The sequence below is a fragment of the Bos indicus genome, chromosome 4 (genome assembly GCF_029378745.1).
Source record: "Bos indicus isolate NIAB-ARS_2022 breed Sahiwal x Tharparkar chromosome 4, NIAB-ARS_B.indTharparkar_mat_pri_1.0, whole genome shotgun sequence".
In the NCBI taxonomy this organism is placed as follows: Eukaryota; Metazoa; Chordata; class Mammalia; order Artiodactyla; family Bovidae; genus Bos; species Bos indicus.
In genome coordinates this window covers 98,487,254-98,511,891 of record NC_091763.1, presented here as the reverse complement: position 1 = coordinate 98,511,891, position 24,638 = coordinate 98,487,254, and the positions used below count along the sequence as shown (strand labels likewise).

At 48.3% G+C, this 24,638-nt stretch overlaps 1 protein-coding gene and 1 long non-coding RNA gene across 2 annotated transcripts in view; one reads left to right on the top strand and one right to left on the bottom strand.

Moving 5' to 3' along the window:
• The window catches only part of LOC139182763 (uncharacterized), a 13,664-nt gene extending 5,028 nt beyond the window's left edge, over nt 1-8,636 (bottom strand). Inside the window, exon 1 of the long non-coding RNA XR_011566316.1 lies at nt 8,171-8,636. This is a non-coding gene — a long non-coding RNA (uncharacterized lncRNA). The remainder of the gene's footprint in view (nt 1-8,170) is intronic.
• On the top strand, nt 7,785-24,638 carry LOC109557651 (aldo-keto reductase family 1 member B1). Its single transcript, XM_019959107.2, has 10 exons — nt 7,785-7,941; nt 16,118-16,285; nt 16,954-17,070; nt 18,178-18,255; nt 18,567-18,689; nt 19,164-19,270; nt 19,594-19,675; nt 20,204-20,287; nt 22,126-22,208; nt 24,224-24,638. The coding sequence occupies exons 1-10, from the start codon at nt 7,876-7,878 to the stop codon at nt 24,264-24,266; spliced, it is 951 nt and encodes a 316-aa protein (XP_019814666.1). The 5' UTR covers nt 7,785-7,875; the 3' UTR covers nt 24,267-24,638.

The following is a 24,638-nucleotide window of genomic DNA, read 5'->3' as shown; positions in this document are numbered from 1 at the left end:
AGCCCCCACCAAAGTAAAGGAAAGCACAAATTATAGCATCTTGAAACCATCAAAACAAAGGTACAGAAGACATAGCAGGAGTGTCATTAAATGATAAGCTCCTACTGCTGCCTAGGTATTTGGGGTGTCTTCTTCAGCAAATAAGAAGAGTCACCATCTTTCCTTGCTTCTCTGCCACTCCTCATATACACAAAACAACTCAACCACTCTCAGGTCCATGGAGGCTTCTTCTCACCTGCTGGAATGTGTCTCTCTAAGTATGCACATGGCTCACCTCACTTTCCATCCTCCTTGTCCAGACTGTCAACCTAGCCCTCTTCTTTATCCTGATCACCTCCTTTATTTTTATCACATGGCTTATCCTTATCTAGCTGGATATTGGAGAAGGCAATGGCAACCCACTCCAGTACTCTTGCCTGGAAAATCCCGTGGACGGAGGGGCCTGGTGGGCTGCCATCCATGGGGTTGCGCAGAGTTGGACACGACTGAAGCGACTTAGCAGCAGCAGCTGGATATTACATTAGCTTGCTTTTAGGTATGTTTACTATCTCTTCCAGGCTAGAGAGGAAGCTGCATATGACCAGAGACTGTCCTGTTTATCTTTGTAATCACAGAACCTAAAACAGAACTTATTGGCATAGAAAGTGAAGTGAAAGTGTTAGTCACTCAGTTGTGTCCAACTCTCTGCTAATCCATGGACTGTAGCCTGCCAGGCTCCTCTATCCATGGGATTTCCCAGGCAAAGAATCCTGGAGTGGGTTGACAGTAAATATTCAGTAAATACCTACAGTATAAGTGAATGAAGTTTTGACTGAATATACCTCTCCCATAAAGATGCCAAACTTGCTAATACTGCATGTGCTTTATCTGTGCACAGAAATCTTTTCTTCTAGAAGATTTTCTGAGCAAAAGTATGCACTGAGGATGAAACAGGGGCAGGCAGCCAGGAAGTTATCAATCACCTCATCCAAATCCATGCTCATGGGGAATGACACGCTTCCTGAAGATACCAACACCTGTGTTATCAATTCTGTAGAATCACTGACCTGATACCCTCCATCCCCACCTCAGGAGACCCGTCAATCTCACTAGTAATCCATTCCTAAATCGGAGTGCAGGAGACATTTATTTGCATACGAGGCCCATTCATTCCCTCAGCTGGCAATGATGTATGAGTTAAGTCTCTCCTTTTGCCACAAGCATCCTGAGTCCTCTCACTCAGAAAAGAGAAGCCATGGGCAGCAGAGGTTCTCAGCCACAGAGCCACCACACCCCAGGATAAAGAATTCTTTAATGTCTTAGGCATTTCTTACAGTGCTTCCCTCACTCGTCTCCTTTGTCTTAGGCTTTTTGAGGCGAAGAAAAAGGGTGGCGTCACAGCTGCAGGGACGGGAAATTGTGCTGAAGGCCGCACAGGCCCTCACGTGCTCTCACACATGCACTGTAAGAGTGTAGACAGCATGAATGCTCACGGGGAGGATAATGAATGCTCTGTGCCAGTAACCCCACCTCTGGGAGTTGGTTCCTTCCTATTTGGATGCTCTTAGGCAATGTGAGGTGAGGGGGAAATTTGCCTCTACACAGAATTTAAGGGGAGGAGAGCACCAAAAATTTTAGTAACCGAGATAGATTATATTTTAATGCAATATTTTTAAAAATCTATATTAATGCCAAAAAAATCCATGATGAACAAAAATATCAAAATTTTAAAAGAAGGCCACTTACTAACTTGTTGGTCTTGCAAAATTAATATTACCAAACCTCAAGTTTCTTTGATGCCCCAAATGAGAAAGGAATATAGTCAGTTGTCTTGGCCAGGAGGCCATACGGATCAAATCAGAAAATGAATTTGAAGCACCTGATACACAGGAGGCACCCATGGATATTACTGGGCTTTCCTGGTGGCTCAGATGGTAACGAATTTGCCTGCCGTACAGGAGACCTGGGCTCGATCCCTGGGTTGGGGAGAAGATCCCCTGGAGAAGGGAATGGCTACAAACTCCAGTATTCTTGCCTGGGAAATTCCATGGACAGAGGAGCCTGGTGGGCTACAGTCCCTGGGGTCGCCAAGAGTTGGACACAAGTGAGCAACTAACACCTTCACTTCTCACATGGATATTACTATTCACAAGAATTTATTGAACTGTGCTAAGGGTGACATGATGTTTGTCTCTCTCTCTTTTTTTTTGCTATCCTGCAATATCTATGAGGAAGATTAATAGTGACAGTTCTTCCAATGTTGTTTACCATCTAAACCTCATTTGCAAACAAACACAATTAAGTATTGACAGGAGCCCTCCATCAGACAAGTTCCCTGAGTCTCTTACGTCCAGCCCATTCCCTGACATGGGCTGAAGTCTCTGTCTTTTTCCTGTGACCTCCACACTTTCTCTTTTGCCTTTCCTTGCTTCCCATTTCTAGAGGGCCAGTCTCAGGTGTTCTCATTCCAAAATGATGATTGCTCCTCCAAGGGTACCGAAGGATAAAAGACACCTTTGCTGGCCTGTTGGGGATGCGCACACTGTGGATTTCTCTGGGTGCTGCTCTGGTCAGGTGTTCAGAGTCTGGTTATCACAGTTCTCCTGCTACCTGAAATGAGGAGTCGTGGTGAGGCCACGGTGTGGATGGAGGGCAGAGTTTTCCAAACTGGAGACCATGACCCAAGAGTGGATCACAAAATCATTCATCACGGAACTGGGAGTGAATCATGGTTGCAATCAATACTAGAAAAATAAAACAATATGCACTATCAGAGTATGCCACACATAATAAGGACGAAATTTTTTGTAGGTCTTTTGTTTCTGTTATATATACACATATGCCAGCTTTTTCACCTGCCATATCGATAAAAAAAAAAAAAGAATTTGTGGCCAGCAAGCCATCAGCCCCTGCAGCCACCCCTCAATGGTGTACCTTGAAGGGATTCAGGATGGAAAAAAACCAGGATACTGACCAAAGATAGCTGAGGTGCATATCAAAGGAATGATTTCAATGAGCCGGAGCCTTGCATCTTCCCATACAAAGAAAATCGCTAAATTCCTTAGCTTGAGATACCTGGTTTCCTTTAATTAACAGTAGTCTTTTACTGATCTCTCCATCTGATCTTTGTTGCAAAAACTCCTAGTATGCTAGCTTCTTCCTTAGGAGCAGTCCCTCAGGGCAATCTAAGAGGCTGACTCTCAGGCATAAATCCTTAGGAAGTCTGCCAAATAAAACATAATTCTCAACTTTTAGGTTGTACATTTTTTTTTTCAGTCAACAAATGCAATCTGTTCCTTACTGTGAGTCACAGTAAAATGACTTGAAAGCCACCTGTGTATCAGTGAAGAGTTCAGGTGCTATAGTCAAACTCTTTGGGTTTAAATCTTGACCATGCCACTTATTACACGTTCATGCTTAGTCATGCCAGACTCTTTGTGAGTCCGTGGACTGAAGCCCTTCAGGCCTCTCTGTCCATGGGAATTTTCAGGCAGGAATATTGGAATGGGTTGCCGTTTCCTCCTCCAGGGGATCTTCCAGACCCAGGGACCAAACCCTTGTCTCTAGTGTCTCCTGCACTGGCAGGCAGATTCTTTACCACTAGTACCACCTGTGAAGCCCTCAACTTGCTATGAGACCTTAGCAATATTTCCCCCCTTCTCTATGCCTCAGTTTCCTCATGTGTAAAATCCATGACTAATACTACCCACTGCGAAGATAGTTGTGAAGATTAAATGATTTAATGCATACAATGTTTGTAGAATAGTGCCAGGCACAGAAATGAGCTATTATATTATTCCTGTCAGCAGCAGCACCTGCATATAATGTATGAACCCTGGGTCAGGAAGAGCCCCTGGGGGAGGGCATGGCAACCCACTTTAGTACCCTGGCCTGGTGAATCCCATGGACAGAGGAGCCTGGCGGGCTGCAGTTCATAGGGTCACAGAGTCAGACACGACTGAAGCGACTTAGCACACAAGTATGCACTCACAAAGTGACTGAAGCAGTGCCTGAGACATGATATGGGCTCAATAGTTATTTGTCCTCGTGGAATACACTTTGTTTATCACTGTATTCTACTGTATTCTGTTCTCCTCTGCACACGAGAAGATGACGCTTGCCCATCTCAGTGAAGACAAATAGGACCTTGCAACTAGGTCTGGCCAAGATTGTAGATGGAAGGGACGTGTGCCACTTCCAGGCCTAAACAATTCATCGCTCATTTGTGATTGTTCGGTGCTCTTTGACTCTCCTGAGGCAAACCCTGAAGACTTGGGTTGGGGCAATCTGTGAATGAGGTGGTGAAAGCTCTAGCCTGGGTCCTTGAGGGATTGTGTGACTAGAGCCCACTGCCTCCATTCACCTCAACTAACCTGTGCAGACAGGTCGCATGTAACTTCCGTGTGCTTGATGATCACAGCTTTACGTAGATATAATTCACATGCCATAACATTCACCATTTTAAGTGTACAATTTGGTAGTTTCTCATATATTTACAGAGTTATACCAGATTTCACAGGACCTTGAATGCCAAGCTAAAGAGTTTCAGTTTTATCCTACAGCAATTGGAGAGTTAATAGGAAATTCTTTTAATTGCATAAAAAAAATGTTTACTAATTAAATAATCTGACAAACAGTATTACCCTTACTTTCGGCTTCTTCCTAATTTTATCCATATGTCACATTATTTTTTTCATGTTTGTAACCATGTCCTATCTATGACTTTGTTTTCTGTGGTAACATTAGGGTTATTTCGTATATATTTTTCTCTATATCTAGATTGTCTTCATTCTAAAGATTTGTTAATTTTATTGTTTGGCTGTGGTGGGTCTTCGTTGCTGCACGTGGGCTTTCTCTAGTTGCAGACAGCAGGGGCTACTCTTTGTTGCCACGCATGGGCTTCTCATTGCAGTGGCTTCTCTTGGTGCAGAGCACAGGCTCTGGGTGTGTGGGCTTCCGTAGCTGCGGCTCTCAGGCTCAGCATTTGCGGCTCTCCAACTCCAGAGCACAGGCTCAGCAGTTGTGGCGCACACGTTAGGGCTTAATTGCTCCGAGGCATGTGGAATCTTCCCAGACCAGGCCCTGAACCAGTGTCACTGCATTGCAAGGTGGATTCTTTACCACTGAGCTACCAGGAAACCCCTGTCTTCCCTTAAGCTACACCGTGTCTCTTGCTGTTGTTGGACATTTATAGTTTTCCATTGTGTGTATAGAACTGTTTTTCAAACATACATGTGTGTGTGTGGACTAGGGTGATTCAAGTGAAATGCCAAGGGTATAAAAATTAAGGAAGTATCCACATTCAGGCTGCAATTTTTCACCTAAGTGCCTCACTTGCCCAGTCCCAGCCCTACACTTATAGCGAGGTGTCTGTGTGCAGGTATGCGTGTTTTCCTTCTAAATTATTCCCTCAGAATGAGATTACTGGTTCTCATGACAGGATTATTGGTTTAGAGTCCTTTAAAGTTCTTATTGCTCTTGCTAGGGATTACTAGAAGGTTTCTTAGAAGAATTCCATTGACGGTTTTTTTAAAACATAATTTTGATATGTGCACCACAGCATTTTACAAAGATTACAGACGTAACAGAGCAGTAAAGTGATTATGACAACAGTATGTCCCCACTATAGTACAGCCATTGCTATAGAAGATCCACAGGTCTGACTTTTTACATGTGCTAGCCCCGTCAGAATACTCCATTTTTAGCCAGTTATGCCTTCATGCAGTCAACTGTTAAACTCAATCATCAAAGTAACCACAACAAGCCATTCATATTGAATGTATGTCCCTAGCAGATGACCCTTCTGTGTATACCAACCTGCTCACTCCAGGTGTATAATTTCTCTATGAGACTAGCCCTTAGGACAGCAGCCTCTTGCCAACAGAGTCATGCATGAAGAGTGGTATGACTACTGCTATTTTATCACAAACCAGGTTCCTAGCTGTAGGGCTCAAATGAAATTGCTATTATTGGGGGACAAATAGTATCAGAATTTGCCTACCCACAACAGTTTCTGTAAAAGTAAATGGAAAAATCTCTGGCCCAGTCTGTTTTGTACACATTTTTTTCCTGGGGGCGGGGGTGGGGGTGGTGGGGCAGGGCACTTTTTAAAAGGCACTGAAAGGAAAATTACCAGAATGGAATTCAGAAAGGTCTGGGTTCTGAGTCATCCCCAGGCAAATGTAGTTCCCGATCTCACATAATTAGGGGAAATATTAAAGGGAGATAGAGCAGAAAGAGCAAGGTTGAGGTAGAGTATGGTATAATGGAAAGGGGTTGTTTAAAAGAAACCAAAATTGTCCACAAAACTCTTTCAGCAACTTTCCTTTGGTTATCCTGGGAAAGAATGTGTTAGGACTGCCAATTAGGATTGATTAACTCATTACCTGCTGCTGCTAAGTCCCTTCAGTCATGTCCAACTCTTTGCGACCCTATGGACTATATAGCCTACTAGGCTCCTCTGTCCATGGGATTCTCCAGGCAAGAATATTGCAGTGGGTTGCCATGACCTCCTCCAGGGGATCTTTCCCACTCAGGGACTGAACCCACATCTTTTTTGTCTCCTGCTTTGCCGGAAAGTTCTTTACCACTAGCGCCACCTGGGAAGCCCAATTCATCTAACTCCTCCTAATTTGGCATACTTGAAGCTACAATATTAAAGTTATCTTTTCTTTTGTGGGTTTCTGTCTTATTCATCTAGAGAGCTTTGCTAAGTTACTGTGTATGAAATGTGCTGCTTCCATAGAGCCTTACTTTCTAAAGATTCAATGTCCTCTGCGTGTTTTAGATTAAGCTCATCAGGGACTCCTAACCTCAAGAGAGGCTGGCTTTAGGAGAAAGGGTTGCTGAATTACATTATGTACAAACAGCTTACATCTAGGGCGGAGTGTGAAGATAGCCCTAGGAGGCTACATACAGGCTGCTGCTGCTGCTGCTAAATCACTTCAGTCGTGTCTGACTCTGTGTGACCCCATAGACGGCAGCCCACCAGGCTCCTCCGTCCCTGGGATTCTCCAGGCAAGAAGACTGGAGTGGGTTGCTACCTCCTTCTACAGGCTCAGTTCAGTTCAGTTCAGTTGCTCAGTCGTGTCCGAGTCTTTACGACCCCATGAATCACAGCACGGCAGGCCTCCCTGTCCATCACCGACTCCCGGAGTTCACTCAGGCTCACCTAAATCTCAAGCTGATGTTCTGCAACAAGATACAAACCATTTCTCTGGGGTGCACCTTACTAAGAGCAAAGGGCGCTAAACTCCAGAAGTAGTAGTCAGTTCAGTTCAGTAGTTCAGTCGTGTCTGACTCTTGGCGACCCATGGACTGCAGCACGCCAGGCCTCCCTGTCCATCGCCAACTCCTGGAGTTTACTCAAACTCATGTCCATTGAGTCGGTGATGCCAGCCAACCATCTCACCAGTGTGTTCCTACAAATTAAAGTCCTGGCTTTGGTCAAATTCCCAAAAAACCATGCTAATAGGCTTGAACAATAAACTTATCCTTTTGCGCTCTCAAAAAAAAAAAAAAGGAGAGAGAAAAACCAAAACTCCTTCCCAGGCTATTATTTATGGGAATTCTGTTACTTTTGCTAAAGCATTCGCGTTTCCACGCGCCACAGCTGCTGGCGGAGCTCGCTGCGGGGCGTGGGGGCATGGGTAAACCGCCTACTCAAAAGGAATCCGGAGACGCTAGGACCTAGCAGGAGGCACGTCCTCGCAGAGCCCCCCGGGCTAACAGACGTGCGGCATCCTGAATGCCGGGGCGGCCAATCAGAAGCTGCGCTTGCCGAGCCAGACACCCATCATACCCGCCCCTTCGGCCTGCCTCACCCGCTATTTAAAGAACCGCGCTGAGCCTGCTCGGCACGGTTCTCTGATACCGGTCAGCAGAGCTCAAGCAGTCATGGCCAACCACATCGTGCTCTACACCGGCGCCAAGATGCCCATCTTGGGGCTGGGCACCTGGAAGGTAAGTACTCTGGCGACCGTGCTCCGGGGCTCGCTTAAGTGTTCGGCGCGGCCTGGGGCGGGAAGAGACCGAGAGTGACCCTGAGCAGTGCCCCCCGCGGAGAACACCAGGCCTCGAGGGAGTCACGCTTGGGCTGGTCGGGTACCGGCAGGATCTGGGCCTGAGGTTCGGGAGCCCGGGCGCTGAAGCGGGCGGGGCGCTCGCCTCGGTCTCGGGCCGGGGGACTTACGGTGGGGTGGGGAAGGGGTGCTTGAGAACGGCTCGCGGGTGGCCGACCCCATAACTCCTCGTGCTTGCGATCCGCTGGAATCCGATCTCAGCTGGAAAGGCAACTAGGGGGCGCCGATCGAAGGGAAATTTTCCCATGTCTCCGTCGCTGTGGCTCGGTGGATGAAGGTCTAGGAGGGGCGTTCCCAGAGATGGAGCAAAAAGAGGCGTGGGGCGTGGGGCGCCGGCGTCCCTGCCTAACCGCACCTGCGGGCCCCCGCGTCTTCTTTCTTCGCAATAGTTGATCCTTAACCGTTTCCGGCTTTGCTCCCTCAGGAATAAGGATCCCAAGGTAAGCCTGGAGTCTGCAGGTAATTGAATTAGGCGGCATGAGTGTGCCTAGGACCTTTTTATTTACACTGTCTCCAAACGCGCTGGTCGCTGAACTCCCGGAGGCCGGCGTGCCCCTCGGAGTGTCCTGTGCTGGACGAAGGAATCTGCGCGGGTGCGGGTGGTGAGGGGAGGTTCCCGCCCATGCAAAACTGAGGGCTGGCATCGGTAGTTAAAACTGCCTCCTGAAACCTCGGCACCTCTGGAACCTCTTCACAGCGTCCCCAGGAAAAGGTTACGAGTAAAAATGGTAGTCTTGAGTATCTGACAGTTGGGGAGCACCGAGTGATGTTACGGAAGCCGAAGCAAAACCCCCAAATTTTAAACCGCTTATAAGTTAGCTTGGGGTATTTTGTACATTACATTCCACGGCTATGATTCGGGTTTTCCAGGAATTTTAAATATAGGACTGGGCATTAGCCATTTGCACACTAAGGAAAGAAAAGACTATAGAGATTAAAGGCACCTTGAAATGGTCTGAAAGAGACAGAAGATGGTATTTATCTGTACCCTAAAATCAGCAGCTGAAATCTTGTAAACGTTCACTGTCCTGGAGTTGCCTCCTAGGAAAAGTATTTCTTGGACAAAGGAATCAGTTATATGTGCCTTGTGTTTCCTTCCAAAAATCCAGTGGTGGCTCTAAGGGTGTAATTGAATTATGACCATTGTACCAAGTAAAATTCGGTCTGTCGCAGGTTATTCTCTTGGAATGGATGTGAACAGACACTTTCTTGGCAGTGGCAAATTACAATTTCTGAGGCAGCACACAGACAGACACGTGTGGCTGGAACAAAACTACCACCTCTCTGAGCCTTATAAGTTTGTGGTTTCAAAAACTGGGACCTTAGGTCCATTGTTTCAAAATCAGTACTCTCGGGTTAAATAAGGAGTAAAAGTTGATTTAAAACTAGGGCTTTATCATTTGCTTGAGCTCTTAAAACCTACTCCCAAGGATGTATATTTAGTTAAGATAGCTCTATAAATTGGTGTGTTTAGATCATTCACTCCAGTAAGTTCGTTGAGTGTAAGGGTAGCGACTGACTTGGTCACACACTATTTACAGAACTGCTCACAGAGCCTGGAAATGGTAGGTATCCTGAGGATAACATGTTGAATTAATATGAAGAAGTAAGATAATTTCAGATGTGGGGCAGTGGGTGAGGAGTTGAAGTTGTTTGGAACCTTGTAGAGGCATGGTAGGGGAGGTGACAGGGAGATAAATGGTTTAAGTATGGGCTTGGAGTAGAGTTCCTTCTTTATAAGGAGAAGTATATGAATAGTGTTTGATACCTTTCCCCTGTATGTGTAAAATATATATTTTCACAGATGCCGGACAAAAATGGGGTGACCCAAATACCATTTGCTTATCTTTGTGAGAACTGCGGGAAGCCCTGGGAGTGAGGGCAGTTCTTGGTTCCCATGCATCTTCCGTATCATGGTGGCTCTGTTGTATCCTTCGGACCCTTGGCAGGGCTCTGGGAGTCTCCAGTCAGTTACTTTGAAGGTCCTCAGACTCCCCCTTCCTCTCCTTGGAGGTGACGGTTTCAGTCCACTGGAAGAACACCTATGCCTCCAAGCCCATGTGGCTTAGAGGCCATTTCCCCTTGGCAGGCTTGCCTTCCCCAGTGGACAATAAATAAGCCACGGGTATTGTATTCCCAGGAAGCGGCTAAAACAGATTACTTCTGATGCTGACCAGTGTCCTGTTGCTGATAAATGTGTGGAACTAGCTGGAAACTTTTTGATGGTAAATGGCCATTGTAACTTACCTACATACTCCAAGCCTAGGAGTAGAGGACAGTTTTCTCCGCTGCTTTTCCATCGTCTTCTGCCCACACCCACGAGCCTTTGAGACACTTCCCCCTAAATGTCCCCCACCCAATGAAAATTCAACATCACAGATAGACAGTACATCTGTGTGTGTCCTGTGACCCTTTGACAGGCCACAGAACATTTTATAAGCTAAGTGTTTTTGGTTTTGCCCCCAACAAACTGGTTTTTGCCTCTTTGAGGTTGATGAACACTTCCTTGAGGAGAAAATGCTGAGAAAGAACTCAGGCCAAGCTCTTGCCGGCCTGGGATCCTGGGCTAGAAACGTTGGAGCTAAACCAGTAGCTTGTCTTTCTGTTCACCTGCTTCATCTCCCTGCAGGCCTCCACCTGCAGCTCTTCAAGAGCAAAGATACTTAAATAAGTCCTGCCTGCGCAGGGCCAGCCCTGGGCCACCCCCATTACAACCAAGTGGAGACAGTGGTGTAATTTAGGACAGCTGGAGAGAAAGTTAATCTCAGTTTTCTTGTTGGTTTGTGTTTGTGGCCAGACCTGGTTGTGAGCTTTGGTGTAAAAAAATAGCCAAAATGGACTGTTTTCATGTGATAAGGCAATGAAAAAGATCCTTCTTCGGCAGTCTGCTCTTTATCATATGAAATTATGTTTTACATTATTAAACTGTAGATTTGGGCGTAATTGAACATGAGCCAAATGAGGTTGGCTTATCTGCACCAAGCAATAAAAACACCTCTGTTGAGGTGAAAGACTTTGTCATTCTCTGGATTCTCCCAGATGCGTATTCTATTGGAGTCTTATGAGTGTGGCAGACTTGAAGACTTCTTGGTACAAAATCGATGGATACGGGCATCATGTGTAAGCACAGGGCAGGCAAGCTGGCCCAGCTTGCTCAGGTTTCCCCGGACCTTATTGTCCATTGATTAAACTGGAGCAGGGTATAAACCCTTTCAGTCTCCAGAATATCTTTACGTTCAATATCAGGATACCTTTATTTTGTTTTGTTTTGGGAGGGTTTCTGTTTGTCTGCTTTTGGGCTGTATCACATGACATGTGGGATCTTAGTTCCCTGACCAGGGATCAAACCAGTGCCCCTTTATTGGAAGAGCAGAGTCTTAACCACTGAATCTCAAGGAAGTCTCACCTTTTGGTTATTAAGGTGCTGAATTGCAAACGAGAATGTTATTTGTAAATAGGACAAATCAAGACAGGGACTGTTGCCTAATGCCCATTACTTTGTGTGCTTTTCCAGCAACCCCCAGGAGTTAGTAAACCGCAGCACGTTTTTATAAGCAAAGTTTTATTAGAACACATCTCACTCCTTTACATATTGTTTTTGCAGCAGCAGAGTTGAACAGGTGTGATGAGACTGTTTGGCCCACAAGGCCTAAAATATTTTATGTCTGGCCACTTAACAGAAAAAGTTTGCAAATTTCTTTTCCAGAAGATTCTAAATAAATTAACTGGAAGTTGGAATACATTTTGAGAAATTAGGTCACAAATGTCTGTTTAGCATACATGTAGTTGAAATGCTTTATATACAATGAGAAGCAGAAAATCATATCATGACATCACTAATATTTTGAACAAAACCGATAATTAAAAAGTAAGGTTAGTTTTTTTTTTTTAAATGTAGGTTGAGCTTCTCTGAAGTGAAGCTGGTTTAATCAGAAGAGGTTAAACAATGCTTTTCAGTGACAACGTTTTTCTGATGTGTTACTTTTCAAGGCCTTAGAGGTTGATGCCTTGTTTCTTTATCAGTTTACATCAGAAGTTATGGTTACCTATTTTTTGCTCCAAGTTTATCATTGGCACACTGTTAAACTTCTTACCCAGGTTTTTTTCCCCTCAAAGTAAAATTTCCTTTATTCCTATCCCCCCTCTTCATTACAAAAGTGATACCTGCTAACTGAAGAAAATATTTTTAAAAAGTCAGAAAGAACACAGTCCTCTCTTTCCAGACATCTGCATGTTAAAACTACAAAGGAGTCAATGTCTGAGATACTGTTTTAGATGGACTTTGTAGCCTGCCAGGTTCCTTTGTCCATGGAATTCTCCAGGCAAGAATACTGGAATGGATTGCCATTCCCTTCTCCAAGTTTGGAGCTGGAGTATTTTTGTTGTTTGTTTGTTTGTTTCTGACTTGCAGAGGGAACAGAGGGAAGGATATTAAGGTAACTAGCAGCACGAGCTCCATGCAGAGCGGAAGATGATTGGGTTTTAAGAGGAGAGGAGAGAGAGAGACACGGATAGTAATTATTCGAATTGGGACTGCCTGGCCTGGTGTGTTACATGAAAAGGAAATAGACCCAGTTTGTGGAACTGACTGGGGGGTCTCAGGTAGAGACGTGTCAGCGATGTCACTTGGTACCATCAGCTAGAATGTTGTCCAGTTGCTGCTCAAGCTCAGAGCTCTAAGTTCTGAGGGGATGGGCATGGGCAGATGTGCCCAAGTCACAGGACAGATTGGTGGCAGAAGTGAGTTTCAAACATGATTTCGCCTATATGATTTGTATAATTTGGTTACTTATAACTTGGGTGTTTCCTCTACTGGTTTTCTGTGGATTTCCTGTTAGATGTATAGAAACATATTTTCATGACTTATCCTCTTTTCAAAGTCTCAGTCTGGACCCCTGACTTGTGTTTGCAGTTTTCAGTGTGGCCAGGGGGTGAGAAGATGGTGTAATCATGTGTTGGCATTCCCAAGTTTATTGAGCCTTCCCCCCCCCCCACCAGATCTTAAAGTGGCTGCTTCATTAGTGATGAGGAAAGTTAGTTTAGCCTCCTTCGGGGGAGGGTTCTGGGTAATTAGTACTGAACGTAGTTTGTGGATTCCAGTACATTTTCATCTCAGAGGATGGTTTTCCAAGCCCGGGTGACTTGTCCTCTCCCTGACCAGTGTCTCCCTTCCTCCAAGGACAGACCTCTGAGCCAAGGCTGGCCCTCAGGTCCTGGTGCCAGGGTTCAAACCCCGACATCTCTTTCTCACTGCTCAATCACGGGCCAGTTTCGTAAACTCCACACCTTCGTTCCCTAATCCAGAGATCACAGATAACCAGGGTTGTGGTGGAGATGCAATTCAGTGATATACTAAAAACTAGTGAAGACTGATCCATAATAAGTGGGAGCTGTTGTTATTTTCTCTCCGAGCCATTGTGCGCTGCACACCACGTGGGTCAGGTTCCATTTGTGATAGGACCTGCCCTGGCACAAGCCTTCTAGTAACCTCATGCCTGTCCCCGGGCTGGCCCTGGCCTGCCCAGTACAGGTGAGAGCCGTTGTCCCCACTGCACACAGGGCTGGAGGCCCCACACAGCCTTCCCTCCCATTACTGCGAAGGTGCCTCTGGAGAGGGGAAGCCAGCATGTAGTATCCGTTTGCTGTAGTCCTCTTATGGATTGCCACAGCTTGTACGTATTGAATTTGTAAACGCCCAACAGTCCTTGCTTCTGCTTCTCATTGTCCTTTGAAAGCAGTTTGGACTCAGCTTCTCAGCACATGCTTCCCAACTAATCAGTCTTCTCTGTCCGGGCAAGGGTCAGGGAGCCACAGCTTCTTGGTGACCTCTTGTAGGTCATTTCTGTTCTTGGCTCATCTACACAAGCATCATAAGAACTTTTTTTTTTCCCCCCCAGTTTTGGGTCCATTGTTCAGCAGCCTTGATTATCCTACTCGGCACTCTTTTGGTCCCAAGGAACCAAATAACCAATTTAATCTTAAGCAGGAAAGAAAATGTGTTGGGGGTGGGGAGTCACTGACTTAGAGGATGTCAGGAGTACCAGATCCAGGGCTATGAAGCACGTGACCAGGAGCTATCTCTCCTCCACTCTTCATCTGCCCCTCAAACCCCACTTCCGTCTAGCACCTCCTGGCACACGTGCTCCCCGCACAGAGTCGCCAGCAGAATGAAACCGTGTCCTGAGAGTGCCAGCTGAAGTCCAAAGGTGGAATCTTGTGGGCCTGCTGGGATTACATCTCGGGCCCTGTACCAGTCACTGTGGCAGATGCAGTGCGTGGCCAGGCCTCGGAAAGGTGCCTGCCCTCTGCCCGGGGTTGAGGGCAGTGAGCTGCTAGGCCAGCACAGTACAGGGCCCCACAGAGAAAGTCCAGCCAGGGTACCTTCAAGCCTGAAGAAAGTTGATGGCATGCTGGAGTCCCCTTCCTGGGTCTCCACATTCCACCTGGCTCTCTCTCCTGGGAAGGGGTGTGCCCTGCTCTCATCAGCGACAGGGGGCCCCAGGGACGCTGTGGCATTTCTGGCTATGCTGAGGTTCCCTGCCCTGTTCTCACCGTGAAGGGCGGGGAAGACTGCAGGAACAGCTTGGGTCCTTCGGGGACCTAGGCGATGGCCAGGTCACCTGAAGATGTCTGATGTCACACCCGAGGTCAGCATTGCCTGTCTGCCCACCCTGCTCCCTCCATGGTGGCGAGCGAGCTCATGGCTCGGTCTTGCATTCCTCCGCCTTCCTCTGTTCGCAACAGCTGATATCAAAACAGCAGATGTCTGCAGCTGCTCACGGCCCCCGGGGAGTTCCCTGCTCATTCTTTTCTACCCCAGCTCTCCGGAGGAACGCGCCCTATTCACCCAACAGTCCCATGCATGTGTTTGTTTTCCACCTCTCTGGTCCAAACAGTGTCGTGCGGATGATGTGTGCGCAGTCAGGCTGGGTGCTGGATGGCGGGGTGCTTCTGTGCCTTCCTGCTCACCCAGATGCGCACATGGTCCAAGCAGGGGCAGCGTTCAGTCTTTATGCAGCTCTGACCACAAACCATATGGTGGTCTTCCATGAATCCCATTTCCCCCTCCTGTCAACTCCTTTCTGTCCGCTAAGTGCCTTTGAGCGGCCACCTCCCGCCTCCACCTCTTAAAGCAGATTCCTGCACAGCGAGATTTGAGCACAAGCCTTTGAACCTGCAGCAGTCGTTTTTGACTTTGATACTCCCCAAACTGCATAAAAACAAGTGATGACCAATACCAGAATCCACTTGTAAAAGGATAAAATAAGGCATAGGCATTCATTGACGAAACTCGTGAACCAAACAGTAATTGGAATGAATATTTAACAGTGATTTTGAAGTATTTTGAGTTGTTTGAAAGCAGTGGTTTCCCTCATTATCTTAGGAACCTAATAGATTGAGATAGTGGGGGCTTTTGTTTATGCAGTTCACTTTAGTCGCTCAGTGTTGTCCGACTCTTTACGACTCCATGGACTGCAGCAGTCCAGGCTTTCCTGTCCATCACCAACTCCCAGAGCTTGCTTAAACTCATGTCCATCAAGTTGGTGATGCCATCCAAACATTTCATCCTCTGTTGTCCCCTTCTCCTCCCGCCTTCAATCTTTACCAGCATCAGGATCTTTTCCAGTGAGTCAGTTCTTTGCATCAGGTGGTCAAAGTATTGGAGCTTCAGCTTTAGCATCAGTCCTTCCAATGAATATTCAGGACTGATTTCCTTTAGGATGGACTGGTTGGATCTCCTTGCAGTCCAAGGGACTCTCAAGAGTCTTCTCTACCACCACAGTGATTTGTAAATCAACAGATGCTGAACAAACAAGGAAGCGAGGGGCTTTGGCCCATCTAGTTAAGGTGATCTGTGCTGCTAGTAAAGGGTGGTCAGATTTTCCTAAAGTGAAGCACTGTGGCATCTCACCTCGGGTGGCCTGGCTTTGCGGGGGCCTTGAAGGAACAAGAGCCGCTGAGAAGCCTGGGTTCCCTTCCTCCTGGCTTCTGTGCAGACTGTGTTTTGTTTCATTTTTGGTCTTATCCCCTTGTCTTCCATTTCCTGTTTCTTTCAGTCCCCTCCAGGCAAAGTGACGGAGGCTGTGAAGGTGGCAATCGACCTTGGGTACCGTCACATTGACTGTGCCCACGTGTACCAGAATGAGAACGAGGTGGGTTTGGCCCTCCAGGCAAAGCTGCAAGAGAAAGTGGTGAAGCGTGAGGACCTCTTCATCGTCAGCAAGGTACCCCACCCTGCAGGGGAGCCTAAGGGAGGGTTCTCGTCCATGTTCATCCAGGGCAGCATCCGTTTAGGGGCCAAGACCACACTCTGGGGTCTCTGAACATGGCTAGGGTTATCACCCAGCAGGCAGTTCTTCCTGGGCAAAGGTGTTGACTCAAGGCCACACCCAAGGCCATGTGGGCTCCAGGGCTCACCTGTCTGTTGGATGGTCATTCCACTGGGACCCGTTGGCTGGAGCCCCTTGCTGATGAGGCTGAGGCTATGGGTTAGCATCCCCTTTCCAGAGGGTTATCTCTGAGGACAGGACTTGGTTCCCCTCTGCAGATCGAGCTCTCTTGGTGGTATCCAAGAGATACCGGGTGGGAGGGTGAGGCTGGCCCCACGAAGACCAGCCTGGTGGGAACTATGTTCAGGGCCTGGGGCTGGCTTGCCAACCTGCCCATTCCATTTTGTGCCTTCAGTTTGGTCCTCCTGAAAGGGTTCCTTGACCTGATTATCCTCCCTTCCTTTGGGAGGGTGGGATTCACGTGTGCAATAGAATCTCTGTCCCCACCGTTGACAGCATCACGGTGAAGTCTGTGGGTTGTGGGTGCGGAAAGCAAGTCCCCTGTCCCCAAGCCATCTGGCTTCCGGCCTGCGGGCTAAGACGTGTTCCCTCCCCGGCTTCAGCTGTGGTGCACGTATCACGACAAGGACCTGGTGAAAGGTGCCTGCCAGAAGACGCTCAGCGACCTGAAGCTGGACTACCTGGACCTCTACCTCATCCACTGGCCCACAGGCTTCAAGGTAGGGGCTCAGCGGTCTCCAGTGGCATCGCCCTCTGCTGTTAGCAGGTCGCCAGCGGGTAGACCCTCTGTGTGTGTCCCTGCCACTGCACTCGAGGTGCGGTCCCTAGACCAGCAGCAGTGGCCTCGCCTTGGAGCTTGTTAGAAGTCCGCCTCGGGCCCCACCCAGCCCTCTGACCCAAACCAAGGGTGGCTCACGTGCACGTTTCAGAGTTGGAGGAGCACCACTCTTTGTTATTTGGTAATTGGGTAATTTCAACCTTTGCAACAGTGAACACAGCTGAGGTGACACTCCTGCCCATAAGGCAGCGTCATCAGCTGCCACCACTCCCCACCACTTCAGGCACCTTCACATACACACACACACATATATACACACGCACACACATATATACACACGCACACACACATACACACACGCACACATATACACACGCACACACATATATACACACACACACACATACACACACATATATATACACACGCCTGCACCCTGCACTTAATGCATGTGTTTTCCCGTATTCCATACACATGACATCCTGTGGAAGCTTGATAAACCTCGGCAACCTACCTCTTGACACAAAAGAACTCTAGAGTTATTCCATACTTAGCCTCCATTCTAGCCACAGGCTCAGTTTTCTGCTTCATCAACCAGTGTGAAAGCATGTGGGTTTTACCCTGAAGCTCTTATTTTATTGCACTGTGGTGTATCTGGGCCTGACTTACATCCTTTGTTTTTTTCACAATAAGCTGGCAAGGCTCAGCGAGGTGGTGGTTTTGTAGGCTTGGGTCTAGCCAGAACATGGGCCCTGGGTCCCCTGCTATCCACACACCCCCATCCATGGCAGGCTTCATCTCACTGACCAAGAATTGTCCATCTCCACACAATGGTCAGTGCCCACCCATCTGATAGAAAAGGGGTCTAGAGGCTTCAGGAGCTGTCTGCTATTTCTTTTTCCCAATGATATGAATTTGCCCTTGATTATCCTCTGCAAACAGACAGCTGTTACAGCTTAGAGTAATTGTTTTAGAACTTTGCTTTCCACAGTGCATCTGCCCCAGCAGATCTCTGCAGGTCTGTGATTGTTTTTGATTGTTACTGCAGCCTGGGAAGGACTTCTTCCCATTGGATGAGGACGGCAACGTGATTCCCAGTGAGAAAGATTTCGTGGATACCTGGACGGTAAGGCGGCCCCTGGCTTGGCCTCCCCTTTCTTGCTGGCTCCCCGGCCTCCTCGTAAGGGACCAGGCGTGAATGATCTGCTCCACCATTTCTTTCACCATGATTGTTATTCTGTCACTGCTGTGGCTCTTCCTGCCTCATTAAAGCCATCCTGGCTTTTGTCTTGATGCCTCTTGTCTTCCCAAAGATCTGACTTGCTGGCACTGAATAATAAGGGCATGACCTGTTAAGCTGGCTGGTACAAAAGGTGCTTCTGGTCCTTGTCCTTCTGGGCACATGTCAGCAGCAAGCCGACCCTCTTTGGTTTCTAGGCCATGGAAGAGCTGGTGGACGAAGGGCTGGTGAAAGCTATTGGAGTCTCCAACTTCAACCATCTCCAAGTGGAGAAGATCTTAAACAAACCTGGCTTAAAATACAAGCCGGCGGTTAACCAGGTAATGTCAGCAGGGGAGCTGGTGTGCATGGGAGACTGTTCTGTGACACTCTGATGCTAGCACTTCCTTGTTATCCACACCACCTGGTGTGGATAACACCCTGAGTTATGGCTCAGAAAAGACGGTGCCACATCTGATTGAAACTTGCAGGAGAGAAAGGGTTTTGAGCCTGGCTTGTGATGACTCAGAGTCTTGAGACGAGCTGTGTGCAGACATTGACATCCTCAGACATGTCACAGTTGATAAATGGCCAAAGCCAGAAAAAAACCTCGAGGCCCATGGCCATGGTAACAAGACTAGGATCCTTAATGTCAAGAACACTAGCTGGGAAGCAAGAGTTGTCACCACCCAGCCAGGAGATGGGACGTGGGTTGCCCATAACTTTCTGTCTGGAGGGAGGGGTCTTAGCCAGGGAGGACTTCCGGTGTGGCCCGTGCCCATGGGCAGCATCAACCCTCCTGTGTGTGTCTGCAGATCGAGTGCCACCCATACCTCACTCAGGAGAAGTTAATCCAGTACTGCAACTCCAAAGGCATTGTGGTGACTGCCTATAGTCCCCTCGGCTCTCCTGACAGGCCCTGGTGAGTCTCCATGGGGTCATGTTCTCTTATCTGTTCGCAGAGATTAGAAATGGCTGAAAAAGGAAAATTCAGCATCAAGGAGAGTGCTTCCGAGGTGATCAGCAGATCTCCTGGGAGCCTCCTGTTGGGTTTCCTGGTTGGCATTTTTAGTAGCAGGATGCCTCCTTTTTTCCTCAAAGGGTTGTGAGTTTATAACTGAGCTCTGAGGAGAAGACTGGTGGGCTGCCCTCTGAGGTCAATGGGCCTTAGGATTAGGGTCATGGCTGCCTTGAGCAGTGGTGACGGTGGTCGCTCACGCAGACCATCTTGCTGTCTATCTCCAGGGCCAAGCCGGAGGACCCTTCCATACTGGAGGACCCCAGGATCAAAGCGATTGCAGACAAGTACAATAAAACCACAGCCCAGGTACGGCCGTTTCCAGGCTCTCGTGACTGTTCCCAGAACTTCCTGCATTTGTGGTGGTTCCCGTTAGCCTGGAGGAGCAAGCCCAGTCAGCCCTCCCCAGACGTATGGCTTGGGTCCTGAAGCGTGGTAGAAAGGGCACAGAGGACCGTTAGAAGACCATATGGGGCTGGGGATGATCAGACCTGCCCCGCTACCTCTGAAGGCTACTTTGAGGGTCCACACTCGCCCTTGTTCGGGAAAGCCCATCTTTGCTTGTAGAAGGGCTCAGCTGTGTGCTCCCAAAGGCTAGCAGGAGCTCCTAGACAGGGAGTAACATACAGAGAGACACGGAGGCTGAGAGCTGGGCTGGGGGACTGAGTGCCTCCCTTCCTCCTTGCAGGGTGTGAGGCATCACCCCTGAGCTGGACTCCTCACTGTGAAGTTCTGGGGTTTCTCTCTTAGGGTGTGGGCCAGGCTGGGGGTCAGATTGGGCGAGTGGAAAGTGCAGAGCTCCTGATGGACGTACGCCCTTGACATCTCTTTGCACAGGTGCTGATCCGATTCCCCATACAGAGGAACCTGATCGTGATCCCCAAGTCAGTGACACCTGAACGCATTGCTGAGAACTTCCAGGTAAGCCCTGGTTGGTCGCCCCGGGGCCCCCTCGGTGGAGGAGGGGCCAGCTTTTTACCAGGCCTCTGGATGGTCAAGTGTGGGCCCCCCGCCGTCTCCGCTCAGACAGGGAGCCCACTGTAGACACAGGACACTGGTTCCTCGTGGGTGGCAGTGCTGTGCCAGGGTGGGCCCTGGGCCTCGTTGTACGCACACACACCTGTGCTGGGACTTGTCATTTGCCTGAGAAATGTTGCTCTTGAGTGATGCTGCCCGGATTTGCATCAGGGCTCAGTTTCCCCATCTGTAAAATTGATAACCTATTTCAAGGGTTATCACGAAGATGAAATAAGATGCACACAGCACCTGGTGCACTCAGGAAACACTGCCGTGCTGACAGCTCCGTGGCCTGCAGAGACCTTGCAGGGCTCCAGTGAGGTGTCCTGTGCGGTCCTCTGGGCACCTGCCAGAGCCGAGGAGGCCTTCTGACTCCACAGCCCCTCCTGCCCACCTGCCTGCCTCCCACACCAGTGTGGGGGGCCGGGCCAGGAGACGAGCTCACCAGGAGGGTCCCAGTGCCAGTGCCCCCTGAGCCTCTGCTCACCCTGAGGCAAGCAGCTCTCAGTCTTCACCCAAGCCCTGGTTCCTGTGACTCTGTTTCCAGGGAGAGCGACTGATCACTCCTGTTCCACTGGTCGGAGGCTGCGGCTGTAACACCAGCTGCTGTCCGCCTGGGGCCTGGGCAGGGTGGAGGAGATAGATAAAGTGATAAAACAGCATGAGAACCACATATTCTGCTAGAGATGGATTTTTTTGTTTCCTGTTTTATTTTTTCAAAGCGTTGGGAAAATTTTCATTAAAAATTTTTTTTAAAGACCCACTTTTGTTATTTTTCAAACCTATTTACTTTTAATTGGAGGATGTGTTAGTTGCTCAGCCGTTTCCGACCCTTTCTGACCCTTTGCGACCCAATGAACAGTAGCCTCCTACATTCCTCTGTCCATAGGATTTTCCAGGCAAGAATACTGGAGTGGGTAGCCATGCCCTTCTCCAGGGGATCTTCCCTACCCAGGGATCGATACTTGGTCTCCCACACTGCAAGCAGATTCTTTACCATCTGAGCCATCAGGGAAGCCCAGTTGGAGGATACTTGCTTTACAATATTGTGTTGGTCTCTGCCACACATCAGTCATAGGTGTACATACATCCCCCTCCCTCATTTTTAAGCTTCCAGGCCACATGGCATGTGGGATCTTAGCTTCCTGACTAGGGATCAAACCCTCGCCCCCTGCAGTGGAAGCACAGAGTCTTAACCACTGGCCTGCCAGGGAATTCCCTGGGCAGAGGTTTTGAAGTGAACTAAATAGGAAAAAAAAGAAGTATCATTTTGCCTGGAGGATCTGGAAGGCAAAGGTCTGTTTTCATCGTTCGTATCATACCCAGACAAAACATGTGCATTCTGAGTGGCCATGTAATAAACTTTCTCTGAGTTTAGTCTACCTTCCTGCTCCTCTGCATAGCAGGCAACATCTCACCAGTGGTCCTGCCTGGAGCTGATCATATGCTTTCATATTCTGTGTTGGATTTTGTTGATGCTAAGTCATGTCTGACTGTTTTGCGACCCCATGGTCTGTAGCCCCCCAGGCTCCTTTGTCCATGGGATTCTCCAAGCAAGAATACTGGAGTGGGTTGCCATTTCCTTCTCCCGGGGATCTTTCCAACCCAGGGATCGAACCTGAGTCTCCTGCATGGGCAGGCAGATTCTTTGCCACTGAGTCACCAGGGAAGCCCTTACCTGTGTTGGATAGCTATTTACAGAGCTTTACCGGATTGTGGTTTCTGTTTTGTTTTCTTTTTAGGTCTTTGACTTTGAACTGGACAAGGAGGATATGAACACCTTGCTGAGCTACAACAGGGACTGGAGGGCCTGTGCCTTGGTGAGGTGAGTGCCGGGAGAGCCCCTGGAGGGATGCAGACGAAAGAATAACTGCCGGAGGCCTTACCACCCAGGTCCTGTTCATGCAGCAGCTTTGGCTTGTTCATGTTACCTGGCCTTCTCCGTGTGCAGCAGGGAGCATTTACAGCATGTCAGCTGAGCTGCACTCAGCTCCGGGGAAATGCCCGGCGCCCTGCCCTAGTCTCTCCTCACCCTGTGCACTGTTGGCCTAACCTGCAGTAACCTGGGGGCCAAACAGCTCCTTTTTTTTTTTTTTAAGCTGGGGTATAGTTGCTTCATAATATTACATTAGTTTCTGCTGTACAAGGAAGTAAATCAGCTATGTCTATATAGATCCCCTCCCTCCTACCCTGTCCCACCCATCTAGATATATTAACTTTTCCTTTTCAAAATTAAGTGGCTCATATGAAACCAGATGATTCCAGGTGGCTCCTGCCCCACCTTCCTGGAAGAATTTCCCCGTGACTCTTTATCCATAAGGACTCATGAGAGGGTTTTGGTCGGAAGACTATGTGCTCGGGGCCCACCAGCACCCCAGCTCTGACACTGGAGCCACTAGACCCCTCCAGTAGACATGAGCTGGTTCCTTGTGTTCCCTCTGATTTGTAGTTTGGAAGGAGATGACAAGGAAGTAGGGTTTGGTTTTATTTTCTTTTTCCTTTTCGTTCTACTACATTAACTCAGGAAAGTTTAAAACACATTTCCTGCTTTCAAGGAGACTCTCCCCATTTTACACGGAGACTAAGAACTTGCCTGTCCCTGTTTGTGTTGTCCGACCTCACCGTTCTTCTCTGTCCCCTCTGGTAGTTACCATCCTAAGCAGAGTTTGAGCGTTCCCTCAGGCCAGCCCGGGTGCTAGCTGTCTTTCCAGCCCTTTCTCTCCCTCCAGCTCCTAGCTGGCACCCCTGGTGGTCCCCCTACTCCTCCGGCAGGTGTCCCCAGGTTTGCTTCTTGATTAACAACTCTCGCCTGTGAGCGTGTGGCTGCCACACTATGGCCACAGGTGAGTTTACCACTGGCCCTCTCTGAGGTCCCTGTATGTGTTAATGGCACTGACCCTTTAGACATTAAAGTCTTGTTTGATCTAGTGGGCAAAGGAGAGAGACAAGAGAAGTGAATCAGTCACCAGGTTCCATCCTTGTTCTCCTTTGAGAACCGCTCATCATTCAGTTTCCTTTCTCCTTCCAGCTGCTGACACAGCATGTGGCAGGGCAGCTGCTGGAGGCCACTGATGTGTAATGGATTAGGAAAGAGCTGTTTTCCCCAAGCAGGGTTCACCCTGAGGCCTTTCACACTCCTCCCAGCCAGGCTTTCCAACACTATATACCTCCAACACAGGCCATAAGACCGTGAACCTTGGCAAACAACTCTTGTATCTTTCCACCCCCAGCTCAACATCCAGCCTGTCCCTTCTCCCTGTGTTTCCTATAGCAAATCTTTAGTTGTTCACTTCAGCTCCCACTGGCCCTGGGAGACTTCTGGAGATGACAGTGGCCTCTTGCCCCCTGTGTTCCAAGCACTTGCTGTGTTATGTGTGTTCTGTGTATCTGTGAGTCTGCTTTGTTTTTTAATTGGTGGAAAATCGTTTTACAATTTTGTGTTGGTTTGTGCAGTACACCAGTAAGAATCAGTCATAGTTTTGTGTGTATATATATATCCCTTCCCTCGAGGCTCCCTGCCCTCCCCCAACCCCACCTCTCCAGGTCATCACAGAGCGCCAGGCTGGGCTCCCTGTATTATTTAGCAACTTCCTACTGACTTTTTGTTATACACATGATAGTATATATATATGTCAGTGCTACTTTCTCCGTTCGTTCCACCCTCACTTTCCTCCGCTGTACCCACAAATCCATGTTCTACCAGGTTCATCAGTTCCGTTTTTCTAGATTCCGTGTATACGCATTAATGTACAACACTCAAGACATCATTTCTATTTGAAATTGGTTACGGTAGCAGTCTCAGCCAGGAAAGGCTAATGTGTTCCTGTTTCCTCCTGACAGCTGTGCCTCCCACAGGGATTACCCCTTCCACGAGGAGTTCTGAAGGCGTTCTGAAGCTGCGGGCGCCTGCCCTTGCCCAGGTGACCCGCCGTCTCCCACCTCACTCTTCTTGTGTGTAGCGTAATTTGGCCCGTGTCCCTCAGTGGTGGGTCAGCAACTTCTAGACAAACCCGCGAGGGCTCGGCCAGCTTGGTGTCGGGTCCAAAGAGCAGAATCAGTAGATTAGTAGAAGTCTCTTCAGTTTTCCTTTGCCCTTCTAGTCTGGGGATCTGGGGAACATGCAACCCAAATACTCTTTTCTAAATTGAATTCACAAAATCAGAATAGTGCCTCTAACAGTGGGGTTTTGATTGCTTGGAACTGTAATCCTTTCAGCTAGGCTTTTCTTTGCCTCAAATAAAAAGTGCTCTTATGA

Coding starts and splice junctions, on each gene's coding strand:
- LOC109557651 (XM_019959107.2), top strand. CDS start 7,876: ATGGCCAACCACATCGTGCTCTACACCGGCGCCAAGATGCCCATCTTG. Junction 19,271..19,593: donor GGCTCTCCTGACAGGCCCTG/GTGAGTCTCCAT, acceptor GTCTATCTCCAG/GGCCAAGCCGGAGGACCCTT. Junction 22,209..24,223: donor AGGGCCTGTGCCTTGGTGAG/GTGAGTGCCGGG, acceptor TCCTCCTGACAG/CTGTGCCTCCCACAGGGATT.